Below are 14,191 nucleotides of genomic sequence, written 5' to 3' on the forward strand. Positions count from 1 at the left end.
AGACATCTTCTGGCTACTCGCAGACAACAGCCAGGAGAATCGGGTGATCAATTCCTGTGTGCGTTGCGTGCACTTGGCAGGGCCTGCAACTGCAAGGCCGTAACAGCCGCCCAAAACACTGAGGACTTAATCAGAGATGCCTATGTCACGGGTATCAGGTCAAACTATATCCAACAACGACTGCTGGAACAGGGTGGGCTGGACCTACAAAAGACTGTGGCGCTTGCCGACTCGTTAGAGGTGGCCATCCGTAATCTCGAGGCCTACACCCCCAACCACAGGGGCACATCGTGGACACTGCGGCCGATGCCACCCGCTGTACTCTGGAGGGCCACAGGCCTACGCCACGCCACGTCCCACCAATGACCCGACCGCTGCGGCAGTCTCCGGAGGCCCAAAGTGCTACTTCTGCGGCCTGGGGAAGCACCCCCGACAACGCTGCCTGGCGAAGGATGCGATCTGCTCCGGATGTGGAAAGAAGGGCCATTACGTGAAGGTATGCAGAGCGAAATTGACCTCCAAGCCCAGTAGCGCCGCGTGCAACCCGCGGGGGCCGCCATCTTGGGCGCCGGCAGCTGGGTGTGAGCCATGCGGGCCGCCATCTTGGACGCCACCAGCCACGTGTGGGCCATGTGGGCCGCCATCTTGGACGCCATCAGCCGCGTGTGAGCCGTGCGGGCCGCCATCTTGGATGCCGTCAGCCGCGTGCGACTACCCGCAAAATCCAACGGTGGCTTCGATTACGCTGGACCAATCCAGGCCTCACCAACTCGCCAGGTCCATGATGGACATCGAGGTAAACGGTCGCATTATGAACTGTTTATTTGACTGTGGGAGTACGGAGAGCTTTATTCACCCGAATACAGTGAGTCGCTACGCCCTTTCAGTACTGCCAGTGAAGCAAACGATCTCCATGGCTTCAAAGTCCCACTCGGTGGATGTCCTCGGGTACTGCGTGGCGACCCTGACTGTACGGGGCACAGTGTACAAAAATTTCAGGCTCTTCGTGCTGCCACAACTCTGCGCTGCAGAACTCCTGGGGCTAGATTTCCTGAGTCACCTTAAGAGCGTCACCATGGAGTATAATGGGACTTTTCCCCCGCTCTCCGTTTGCAATCAGCAGTTCTTAGATCACCCACCGTGCACCACCTACGGCATCTCGACTCTTGGAGTCGCCCCCCCGCCCTCACTGTTTGAAAATCTCACCCCCGATTGCAAGCCCATCGCCACCAAGAGCAGACGGTACAGTGCTGGAGACAGAGCTTTTATCAGGTCCGAAGTGCAATGGCTCCAAGGGGAGGGGATCATTGAGGCCAGTACCAGCCCCTGGAGAGCCCAAGTAGTAGTTGTTAAAACTGGGGAGAAACATCGCATGGTCATTGACTACAGTCAGACCATTAACCGATACACGCAGCTGGACGCATACCCCCTTCCCCGCATATCTGACATGGTTAATCAGATTGCGCAATATCGGTTGTTCTCCACCATCGACTTAAAATCTGCATACCACCAGCTCCCTATCCACCCGGAGGACCGCCAATATACTGCCTTCGAGGCGGATGGCCGCCTGTATCACTTCCTTAGGGTCCCCTTCGGTGTCACTAACAGTTTTCCAGCGTGAGATGGACCGAATGGCAGACCAGAACGACTGCGGGCCACCTTCCCGTACCTGGATAATGCCACCATCTGCGGCCATGATCAGCAGGACCACGATGCCAACCTCCACAAATTCCTCCACACCGCCACACTCCTAAATCTGACCTATAATAAAGAGAAGTGCATATTCCGCACACACCGCCTCACCATCCTTGGTTGTGTTGTGGAAAAGCGGGTCATCGGTCTCGATCCCGACCGCATGCGTCCCCTCCTGGAACTCCCCCTCCCCACCAGCCTAAAAGCACTGAGGAGATGCCTGGACTTCTTCTTGTATTACGCTCAGTGGGTCCCCAATTATGCGGATAAAGCCCATCCGCTCATCAAATCCACCTCTTTTCCCCTGAGGGCAGAGGCCTGCCTGGCCTTCGACCGCATCAAAGCAGACATTGCGAAGGCCATGATGCACGGTGGAGAGCAATGCGTCTGACTTCGCCATAGCCGCCACCCTTAACCAGGCGGGCAGACCCGTGGCCTTCTTCTCACGAACCCTCCAAGGCCCTGAAATTCGACACTCCTCTGTCTAAAAGGAGGCCCAAGCCATAGTGGAAGCTGAACGGCACTGGCGCCACTACTTAGCTGGTAAAGGATTCAACCTACTCACGGACCAACGGTCAGTTGCATTCATGTTTAATAACACACAGCGGGGCAAGATTAAAAGTGATAAAATATTGAGGTGGAGGATCGAGCTTTCCACCTACAATTACGGCATCTTATATCGGCCCGGGAAGCTCAATGAGCCCCCAGACGCCCTGTCCCGGGGGATATGTGCCAGCGCACAAATAGACCAATTGCAGGCTCTCCACAACGACCTCTGCCACCTGGGGGTCACCAGGTTTTTTCACTTCATTAAAGCCCGTAACCTGCACTACTCCATTGAGGAAGTCAGGTCTATGACCAGACACTGCCAGGTCTGCGCAGAGTGCAAGCCGCACTTCTATCGGCCAGACAGAGCACACCTCATAAAAGCCACCCGCCCTTTCGAACGCCTAAGCGTCGACTTCAAGGGCCCCCTCTTCTGACCGCAACACATACTTCCTCAACGTCATTGATGAATATTCACATTTCCCCTTCGCGATTCCCTGCCCGGATATGACCTCGGCCATGGTCGTCAGGGCCCTGCACAGCCTCTTCACCCTGTTCGGTTTCCCAAGCTATATCCATAGCGACCGGGGATCCTCCTTTATGAGTGATGAGCTGCGACAGTACCTGCTCTCCAAAGGCATAGCCTTGAGTAGGACCACCAGCTACAACCCCAGGGGGAACGGACAGGTAGAGAGGGAGCACGCGACAGTCTTGAAGGCCGTTTTACTAGCTCTGAGATCTAAAAGTCTTCCAGTCACCTGCTGGCAAGAGGTCCTCCCTGATGCACTACACTTGATTAGATCACTCCTTTGCACAGCTACCAATGCTACCCCTCATGAAAGAATATTTGTTTTCCCCAGAAAGTCCTCCTCGGGGACCTCACTACCGTCGTGGCTGACGTCCCCAGGCCCTGTCCTGCTCCGGAAGCACATGAGGACCCATAAGTCGGACCCCCTGGTCGAAAGGGTCCAACTCCTCCACGCCAACCCCCAATACGCCTATGTGGCGTACCCCGACGGGCCGGAGGACACGGTCTCTATTCGAAACCTGGCACCCGCAGATGCCCCAGGGACCACTACAACTCACAACCCCACACCCCCAACCCCCGTATACAGCACGCCTGAGCCCCAGGAGCCGCCACCACGCACCCAACAATCGGAAGGGACTACAGACGACTCGAGCGACTACGGCCTGGCGCCTGAACCAACACCGCGGCCACCGGAACTGACACCACAACCGGCACTACGGCGGTCGCAGTGGCAGATCAAGCCCCCAGAGAGACTAAATTTGTAAATTTGTAATTCTGTAAATATCGTTCCACCCACCTCACCCCCGCCGGACTCTTTTTTTAAAACAGGGGGTGAATGTGGTAAACCACTGTTAGCTTATTGCCTGTGTGTGTGTGTGACATGCCTGGACACGTCCCTGCCGGCCCTGCCCAGGACTCCTCCCCCCCCCTGGTCCAGGTATAAAGGTGACTGCTTCCCACCCCCTGCCTCAGTCTCTGGACCAGTTCATCGGCATGGGTGTGCTCCAAGTCTTTTGCTAATAAAAGCCTATTTGTTCTTGCATACAAACTAGTCTTTGTTTGATTGATGGTGCATCAACCACAGACTGCAGAACCTCCATTATTTCTAAGTTGAGTGCTTGGCAGGCCATTAGGTATTTTTCAATAATAGTTATCATTGTAATATAAAGAAAGAACGATTTCAATTCACTTTTAGTATCCTTTCACAGGATGTGGGCATCACTGGCTAGGGCAGCATTTATTGCCCATCCTTAATTGATCTTGGGAAGCTGATGGTGAGCCACTTTCTTGAATTGCTGCAGGCCATGTGATGTAGGTTCACCTACTATGCTGTTAGAGGGGGAATTCCAATACTTTGACACAATGTCAGTGAAGGAACAGTGATATAGTTACAAGGCAGGATGGTTGGTGGCTTGGAAGGGAATTTGCAGGTCATGATGTTCCCATGCATCTGCTCCAACATCCTTCAAGTTAATAGAAGGTGCAGGTTTGAGGGGTGCTGTCTAAGAAGCCTTGGTGAGTTATTGCAGTGCATCTTTTATATAATAAACAATGCTGCCACTGTGCATCAATGGTCGCCAATCAAGTGAGCTGCTTCGTCCTGGATGGTGTCGAGCTTCATGACTGTTGTTGGTGGTGCACTCATCCAGGCAGGTGGAGTGTATTCCATCACACTTCTGACTTGAGCTTTGTAGGTGGTGGATAGGTTTTGCAGAGTCAAAAGTTAGTTACTCACCATGGAATTCACTGCGCTTGTAGCCATAGTCTTTACATGGCTAGTTCAGTTTAGTTTCTGGTCAATGTTCACCCCCAGGATGTTGATATTAGAGAGATTTAGCAATGGTAATGCCATTGAATATAAAGGAGAGATGATTGGATTCTTTCTTATTGGAGATGGACATTACCTGACACTTGTGCGGCATAAATGTAACGTTTCACTTAACAGCCTAAGACTGAATGTTGTTTCGGTCTTGCTGCATATGGGCATTTGGCATTTGTCCTGATGAGTCCAAGATGAGAAATTTTGGCAGCATCTCTCTTTTCAGCAATTTCTCATTAGTTACACCGGTTAATTCCTTATTCATTTGGTTAAAAAAACTAATCTATTGTTATCTCTTCTACAAATTCTATTTATCACATATTATTAAAGCTTTGTCCACAATAATGCTACATGTTTTTACACTGTGCTTTCACTTGCCTTGACTCTCCCTGTGCTCTGGAATTCCCTCCCTGCACTCCTTGACCTCTCAATCTCTACGTCCTTTAAGACACTTCTTGAAACTTACCTCTTCAACTAAACTGATCATCTGACCTTATTCATGCATGGGACATGGGCATCGCTTGCTGGACAACATTTATTGCCCATCCCTAGTTGTCTTTGGAGGGCAGTTCAGAGTCAACCACATTGCTTGGCTCTATAATCACATGTAGGCCAGACCAGGTAAGGGAGGCAGATTTCCTTCCCTAAAAGACATTAGTGAACCAGATGGGTTTTTCCGACAATCGTTTCATGGTCGAAATCATAGAAGAAATCATAGAAACCCTACAGTACAGAAAGAGGCCATTCGGCCCATCGAGTCTGCACCGACCACAATCCCACCCAGGCCCTACCCCCATATCCCTACATATTTTACCCACTAATCCCTCTAATCTACGCATCCCAGGCCACTAAGAGGCAATTTTGGCATGGCCAATCAACCTAACCCGCACACCTTTGGACTGTGAGAGGAAACCGGAGCACCCGGAGGAAACCCACGCAGACACGAGGAGAATGTGCAAACTCCACACAGACAGTGACCCAAGCCGGGAATCGAACCCAGGTCCCTGGAGCTGTGAAGCAGCAGTGCTAACCACTGTGCTACCGTGCCGCCCCGTCAGTAGATTCTTAAATCCATATATTCCATCTGTCATGGTGGGATGTGAACCCAGGTTCCCAGAACATTAGTTGAGTTTCTGGATTAATAGCAATAATACCACTAGGCCATTGCCTCCCCTCTGACTCTGTGTCATATTTTGTTGCATAATGTCTCTCTGAAGCACATGGAATGTTGTATTATGTTAATAGTGCAAATATAAATATAAGTTGTTGAAGTTATGCTTATTCATATCTGAATTTGTAGATTTCAATGTCATACCTTGATCATAACTGTTTTGGCTGTTCCCTGTTCACCAATGAGCAACACAGCTTTTCCCTGTTTCATGATTGTGTGCATGAGAAGATCTGTGCAGACATTGTCTACATTTGGTACCAGGATTGAAGAATAAGCTGGCACAGAGTCAGGCGGGTAAATATATTCAGGTACCTGAAATTGCAAACAGACATTTCTCTTACTTAGCTTTCATTGAAAGTAGTCAATTATTGTTGGTTTCATTTACAATGCAACAATAATGTCAAATTTCAGTTTTGCTCTGAATGTGTTCTGGGGAGAAAATAACTAGTCTCTTTATCTCAGATTTGAAGTACTGATAAAAATGCATTTGAAGTCTATTAGATATAAATCTTTACAGAGCTCAGACACTGAACTGAATAGGAACACTTGCAACATCAAGCTTCAGTGTGCTGGAGGAGGAGGTAGGGAGAAGTGCACTGAACATCAAGCGATCATTTCCATGACTGTCACAGATCCTCCCTCCACGGCCCTCCCTATGCCTGCCTTTGCATGTGAAATATGGAACATTCCAGAACTACCCAAGTTCTCTTCTTCACATCTTTCTCCAGCAAATTAATGATTATAATTTCCTGCTCTCACCCTGAACTGGATAATTTCAACAACTTTTCTGCCAATTTCCACCCATGCCTTGGTTTCGATGGTCCATTTCTGACTTTTCCCTTCCAATCCTTGGCTTTCTATTTGCATTTCTGGTGATAGGTTCTCAACCAACATCCACTATAATTTCACCGATTTCACAGAAACCTTGACTCCATTTCTTCCCAATCCACTTCGTGGAACAAATTTATTTAGTTCCCCCTCCTCCCATATCAATGCTTCTGAGAAGCCTTCCTTTCCCTTCACCTGACGATGCCTCTCCACTGCAAAGATAGAGCTTTTGACTCACACAGCTCACTCCTTTCCCTCCCTCCCAGAACTTTTGTCCTCACCTTCCACCCCACCGACCACCGTATTCACCAGATCCTGCTTCCCCATTTCCACCACCTCAAATATCATGCTGGCCAAACATATATTCCCTATTCTCCCATCATTCCAAGGAGGCCATTTTCTCCATAACAGTCTGACAAATTTCTTATTCACAACAGCCACTTCCCTTCCCATGCAAACAGCTTAATCTACATTCAGCCGTGGCTCAGTTGGTAGCTCTCTTGTCTCTGAGTCTCAAGGTCCCAGTTTCACAGAAACCCTACAGTGCAGAAGGAGGCCATTCGGCCCATCGAGTCCGCACCGACCACAATCCCACCCAGGCCCTACCCCCACATATTTTACCCGCTAATCCCTCTAACCTACGCATCTCAGGATTCTAAGGGGCAATTTTTAACCTGGCCAATCAACCTAACCCGCACATCTTTGGACTGTGGGAGGAAACCGGAGCACCCGGAGGAAACCCACGCAGACACGAGGAGAATGTGCAAACTCCACACAGACAGTGACCCGAGCCGGGAATCGAACCCAGGACCCTGGAGCTGTGAAGCAGCAGTGCTAACCACTGTGCTCAGTTTCAAAACCCACTTCAGGACTTGAGTAGAAAAATCAAGGCCGATACTCCAGTGGAGTGCTGTACTGTTGGAGATGCCATCTTTTGTATAAGACCTTAAACTGGGGCTTCATCTGCCCTCTGAGGTAGATGTGAAAGATCCTATGACACTATTTTAAAGCAGATCAGGAGAGTTAGTCTATTGTCCTGGCCAATATTGATCCCCAAATCAACCACAACATCTACACATGACTACACATGGTCATTATCACAATGTGTGGGAATTTGTTGTGTACATATTGGTTACCACAATTCCCAACAGTGACTCCACCTCAGTTCAGTAACTCATTGGTTGTATAGTGCTTTAAGGTGATGAAAAATATGATATAGTCACTAGCTCTGTCTGATTCTCCATGTTGCAAGGTGCCTCAGACAGCATGCACACTGCTTGGTGGCTACCAGATGTCTACTGTACTCTAAACCATAAATAAAAGGGATTCAACTCCCTCAGCATCCAGCTGGTGTGTGACCATAGACAGTGAGTCATCTAGGTCAATGGCCAGAGCCCTGGAAATGCTGATTCACAACCATTGCCTGTGTCAGCTTTATTTGCACCAGCAAAGTGTGGCTCCAAGGCAATATAGCTATCCAGTTCCAAAGAAGAATCATAATGAACTCGAAATGTTGGCCGGGATACATTAGCGGGGAGCTGTAGCGGGACTCACAACTGGCATCCGGCCAATCGCGAGTCTCCCAGGCCCTTTTTTCCCACATAATCAGCCCTGTGCCGGAAATAGGCGCGGAGCTCATTAACTTATGGAAATCGCTATTTCCATATGATTAGCGGGCCCGGGACAGTAGTCTCCAGAGTGGTTCCCACCAATAGGGTTTACAACTGGTCCCCACCAACAGGGACCAGGTGAGCTCACCCCGCTGGTGGGAATAGGGGCCATTGAGGCCCCCCTGGGGAGTTCAGGGGCACGGGAGGTGCCCCTTGGGCACTGCCCAAGGGGTAATCAGGGCTGGCTATGGGGGGTGGTGGAGACCAGGGCTGGCCATGTGAGGTGGGGGGTGGATGGGGCTGACCATGGTGATTGGGGGTGGGTGGTGTCGGGGCTGTCCATGGGGCACCGGTGATTGGGGGGTCCAGTGCGCATGTGCTAATCTCCCCACTGACAGATCAGCTCATGTGCAGTGGCCAGCTCAGCACGCTGATGCTAGCCTATCGGACAGGTTCAGGCTCCACCACCCCCTTACTGGTGTGTATCTCTTTGAGGCACTCTGTGATGCACAGAGTGTTGGAGATTTATTACTAAATACACCCAAAAAACAGATGGGAAATTCTCCCATTTTCCCACCCGTTGGGAAAAACTTTCTATTTTTTTGGGAGAATCCCAGTCGATAACTCTGTTTCCCTGCACGAATGATTCTAGACCGATTGAACTTTTCCAGCACTTCCTGTTTTTATTTATGAGCCATCCACTGATGATATCAGTGAGAATAGAAAAGTAGCATATTATATCAATGGAGAGACACTGCAGAACTCTGAGATACAGAAGGATCTGGGTGTCCTGGTATACGAACATAAAAAATCAGTATGCAGATATGCCAGTGGTTAGGAAAGCAAACAGAATGTTGCTGCTTATTGCAAGGGGATTTGTATATATGAGTTGGGATATTTTGCTGGAGTTGTACAGGGTGTTGGTGAGACTGCATCGTAAGTTCTTGTACAGTTTTGGTCTCTTTATTTAAGAAATATTTTAGATGCATTAGAAACAGTTCAGAGAATTGACTGATAACTGGGATGGGGGATTATCTTGAGAGGAATGGTTGGACAAGCTAGGCCTTCATCCACCGGAGTTTAGAAGAAGGAGAAGTAATCTTATTGAGACATATAGTGGGCGATTCTCCCAGCCCACTGCCCTGCTCTAGCAGTGCGATGGGCCGGGAGACATCAGCGAGGCCATTTAGTGGGCTTCCCACTGGGTGCCACAGCCTCTGCGTGTCTCTGGGGCCCAGATTTCCGGCATCGTCTGAAGCAGAGCTAATTTAAATATTTAAATTCCAATTTCAATCACATTAGTGGGCCTGGGACTGAAGTCTCCAGACCCGGTAGAGATCCCCCCCCCCTCCCCACTCCACCTCCAGGAGTGGTTCACTCCAGGAGGGTTTACAACAGCTCCCCACTAATGGGGAACTGGTGGTCTGACCCTGTTGGAATGAAGGGAATCCATGGAGACCCCCCCCACCCAGGAGGTTGGGGTAAGGAGTGTGCCCCCTGAGCAGTGCCAGCCTGGCAGTTCCAGCCTGCCCCCCCCCCAGAACTGTACAAGGAGAAAAGTGGCAATGCCCAGGAGGCACTTTGGCACTACCCACTGAGCATCGGGCAGTGCCAAGAGGGTGGAGCCAGAGGGGGCAGGGCCTATGGGGGATGATCAGTGGGGTGGGGGTCCTGCTGCCACTCTGCACTTGGGATCAGTGGCAGAGGGAGGGAAGGGGGAAGGGGTTGATTGGGCTGGCCATCAGGGTGGGGGCTTGCTGGGGGGGGGGGGGGGGGGGGGGGGGGGGGCTGGCAGTCATGGATATTGGGACTGCCGGGGAGGTGGGGTCAGGGAGATCGGGGCTGGCAGTGGGGTGGGGAACATCGGGAGGGGTCCAAGAGGCCAATGATGGGGGGTTGCTGTGCTGGCCAACGATCGGGAGGCTGGCAGTATGGGGCTACTGCGCATGTGCCAATCTCAGTTATGAGAGATCAGTGCATGCCAGTGGCCCGCTCAGTGCTGTGCTGCTGGCCTCTCCAGTGGGACAGGCCCTGCCCTCTGATTTTCATCGTGAATCTCGCTAGGGCATTCTGCAGTGCTTAGAGTGTGGGAGATACATTTTGAAAATCCCGCTAAAAAAAGACAGCGGGGTTACTCCAGTTTTTACGTGAATTCGGCACTTAGAATTTGTTTGGGAAAATCCCGGCCATAAAAAACTCAGGGGACTTGACAGGGCAGATGCTGAAAGGATCTTTTCCCTTGTAGAATCATAGAATCCCTACAATGCAGAAGGAGGCCATTTGGCTCAAAAAACCTACACGGGCAACAATCCCAACCAGGCCCTATCCCGTAATCCACGTTTTACCCTGCAGTCCCTGTAACACTAAGGGGCAACTTAGAATGCCAATCAATCTAACCCACACACCTTTGGAGTGTGGGAGGAACCTGGAGGAAACCCACACAGGGAGAACGTGCAAACTCCACACAAATTGTGACTCAAGACCGGATTTAAACCTGGGTCCCTGGTGCTGTGAGGCAGCAGTGCTAACTATTGTATCACCATGCTGCCACGTGGGAAAGACTAGAACAGTGAACACCATTTGAAAATAAGGGGTCTCCTATTTAAGATAGTGAGGAGGAGAAACCTTTTCTCTTAGGTCATGAATCAAAGGTTGTGAATCTTTGGAACTCTCTTGGATGGCCCACACTTACTCCTAATTCATATATCCTTATGGATTGATGATGATTTTGGAGGATAACCCATGCACAGCCTCCATACAATGAAAACCATGCAGCCATACAAAATGTGATAGACAGGACCATTGGCATGCTAAACAATGCTTCTGTGACATGGATCATGCTTGAGGAGCCTGTGCTACTTGACAGAGCAGGTGTCAAGATTCCTGAGGTCTACTTCGTACAGCGCAACCTCACTGTCACAAGGGCATGGTCCTTACCACCATCTATATGGCTGAAGTTCAGAAGCATAAAGAGAAGGAGGATGAAGAAGGAAAGAAGGAATCCAGACAGTAAAAACTCATTTGAGCACAATACCAGGAACCACAAACACAATTCCCCATTCAACAACATCCCAAATCTTCTCCTCCCGTTGTTACTGGCCATCATGGTGTCTGCTTGGCTACGAAGCAAAAACAAAAGCCAACACAAAATAAACATTTGAAACCAAATGTGTAAATCAAATCAGACCATGCTGCATACAAAGTTAACCAATCACCTTTATACATTCCCTTAATATCTTTGGCTGTCCAAACACTCCTCTGTAGTGTCACCCCAGTAGTTGCAGCATGGCTGATGGAAAGCTACAGACTTTCGGTGGAGGACTGGGAGGGCAATCTCAAGTCGCTGCAGGCTTAGAACTAACAGCAAACTGCACCAGTTCACTATAGGTGGCAACAGTTTGGTCTGAGTGGCTGACAGGAAGCAGCAAGGAAACAGGCAGAGTGACAGGGGTAAGAGGATGAATGTTGTCTTCCTGAGAAAGAGCAACAGGCTTATGCTCCATGATGCCATTCCCCCAGGTGGCACCTCAACAATCCTAATAATCTGTTGGTGGACAGATTTCTGGATTGTTCTGGCACTCTGCAAATCCCTTTGCACACTGCAATCCACAGCAATGATAGCATAAATCAGAGTTTGCCTGGCAGCCAACTGACCTTGCATGGTAAGTGTCTGAGCTTCACTATAGCACTCATATATTGGGTGGCTGCTGCCTATGCTGCAATGGAAGCTGTAACATGGGCCGTCGGTCGCTGCAGCAGTGCTGAGTCCACAAATTTGCTGACGCGGTTGAGCACCGCTTCTATGTTGGAAAGGACGAACTCCAAGCTCTGCAATTGATAAGGCTGCAGGACAGGCACGTGCCTGTAAAAAGGAAGGATAGGAAAGGTAGGATTCGAGAGCCGTGGATAACTAGGGAAATTGAGGATCTGATCAAAAAGAAAAGAGAGGCGTACGTTAGGTCCAGGCAACTGAAAACACTTGGAGCTCTGGAGGAATACAGAGAGAGTAGGAAAGAACTCAAACGGGGAGTTAGAAGGGCAAAAAGAGGTCACGAAATGTTCTTGGCAGACAGGATTAAGGAGAACCCTAAAGCATTTTATTCATACGTTAGGAACAAAAAAGTTGTCAGGGAAAAAGTCGGACCTCTCAGAGACAAAGGAGGGGAATTATGCTTAGAACCCAAGGGAATAGGGGAGATCCTAAATGAATACTTTGCATCGGTATTCACAAAGGAGAGGGACTTGTTGACTGGGAGTGTCTCAGAGGGAGGTGTTGACCCGTTAGAGAGAATCTCCATTACAAGGGAGGAAGTGTTAGGTTTTTTAGGTAACATTAGAACTGACAAATCCCCAGGGCCTGATGGCATCTATCCTAGACTGCTCAGGGAGCCAAGAGATATAATTGCTGGGCCTCTGACGGAAATCTTTGTCTCTTCGTTGGACACAGGTGAGGTCCCTGAGGATTGGAGGATAGTGAATGTGGTACCGTTATTTAAGAAGGGTAGCAGGGATAACCCGGGTAATTATAGGCCGGTGAGCTTGACGTCCGTGGTAGGGAAGTTGTTGGAGAAGATTCTTAGAGACAGGATGGATGCGCATTTAGAACAGAACAATCTTGTTAGTGACAGACAGCATGGTTTTGTAAGAGGGAGGTCGTGCCTTACAAATTTGGTGGCGTTTTTTGAGGAAGTGACAAAAATGGTTGACGAAGGAAGGGCCGTGGATGTCGTCTATATGGATTTCAGTAAGGCATTTGACAAAGTCCCTCATGGCAGGTTGGTTAAGAAGGTTAAGGCTCATGGGATACAAGGAGAGGTGGCTAGATGGGTAGAAAACTGGCTTGGCCACAGGAGACAGAGGGTAGCAGTCGAAGGGTCTTTTTCTGGAATGCCCTGCCTGCAGCAGTAGCGGACTCGTCAATATTAAGCGCATTCAAATGGTTATTGGATAAACATATGGATGATATTGGAATAGTGTAGATTAGAGGGGCTTTAGATTGGTTCCACTAGTCGGCGCAACATCGAGGGCCGAAGGGTCTGTACTGCGCTGTAATGTTCTATGTTCTACGTTCAATGCACCTAGCATTTCATTGTTCAAAGCCATTGTTATTTGACTGTTGGCTGCTCATCTGAGTCCTCGACAGCAGAACCTGAGTAATATCTCACCCTCTGGCTAGTCAGCACCTGGGGTATCATTGTTCCCTGTCCTGGCTATAGTCTACCTATACCCAGTGTCTCACCAGCAGCAGATCCTATCCCTAAGCTGTTCTCCAAAATAGGTACAGTGTCAGCATCTGAGCTGGTGGCTGAGAGTGTGACATCAAGTGAAAATGCTGTGTCTTCTTCAGTATTTGTGATGTTCCTCCATTGCCTGACAATTGTGATCCCGTGTCCATTTTCAGGAGCTATCCAACTTAGCACCCACTATGTTACAAGCAAAAATATACAGATTTCTGCACCTTCCTGATCTCTACCTCTGCTATGTTGTCAGATTGACATACTTCTGCACAAGGAACCTAAAATTGCTAATCTGATCGGGCCAAACTCCCAAAGATGCTTCTTGCACCACACATCAAATCATTATAAAGCATAAATCTTGCAGGAGATTATCCTTTGGTGCAAAATAACCATAAAATGGGAAAATGTAACATAACAATTTTGGTTCCACAACATAAATTACTATTATGTAGCTTCAATAGCTTCAATAGAATAAAATAAATAGTCAACAGCAAAAAATACTTGCTAAAGAATAAAATTGCACTGTATAGCATCTTTCACACATTTAGGACATCCAAAAGTGCTTCACAGCTGCAAAGACGCAGTTGCTTTGTAAGCAAATGTGGTCACGAGTGTACACGGTAAAGTCTCAGAAAAGGGATGAGAGTAATGGCCAGTTAATGTGGTTTGGTGATGTTGTTTGAGGGAATAATGGTGGCCAGTGCACAGGGTGCACGCCACTTGTCTTTTTTAAATCGTGCCCTGGCATCTTTTACAACA

General features: G+C 49.1%; 1 protein-coding gene across 1 annotated transcript in view; it reads right to left on the reverse strand.

Annotated features, from left to right (window-relative positions):
* Window positions 1-14,191, reverse strand: part of dnah5l (dynein, axonemal, heavy chain 5 like) — a 327,807-nt gene that overhangs the window by 162,294 nt on the left and 151,322 nt on the right. Inside the window, exon 49 of the mRNA XM_078200347.1 lies at window positions 5,902-6,069. Within this exon, the coding sequence (XP_078056473.1) occupies window positions 5,902-6,069 (168 nt within the window). The remainder of the gene's footprint in view (window positions 1-5,901; window positions 6,070-14,191) is intronic.

The sequence above is a fragment of the Mustelus asterias genome, chromosome 2, assembly GCF_964213995.1.
Source record: "Mustelus asterias chromosome 2, sMusAst1.hap1.1, whole genome shotgun sequence".
NCBI classification, from domain to species: Eukaryota; Metazoa; Chordata; class Chondrichthyes; order Carcharhiniformes; family Triakidae; genus Mustelus; species Mustelus asterias.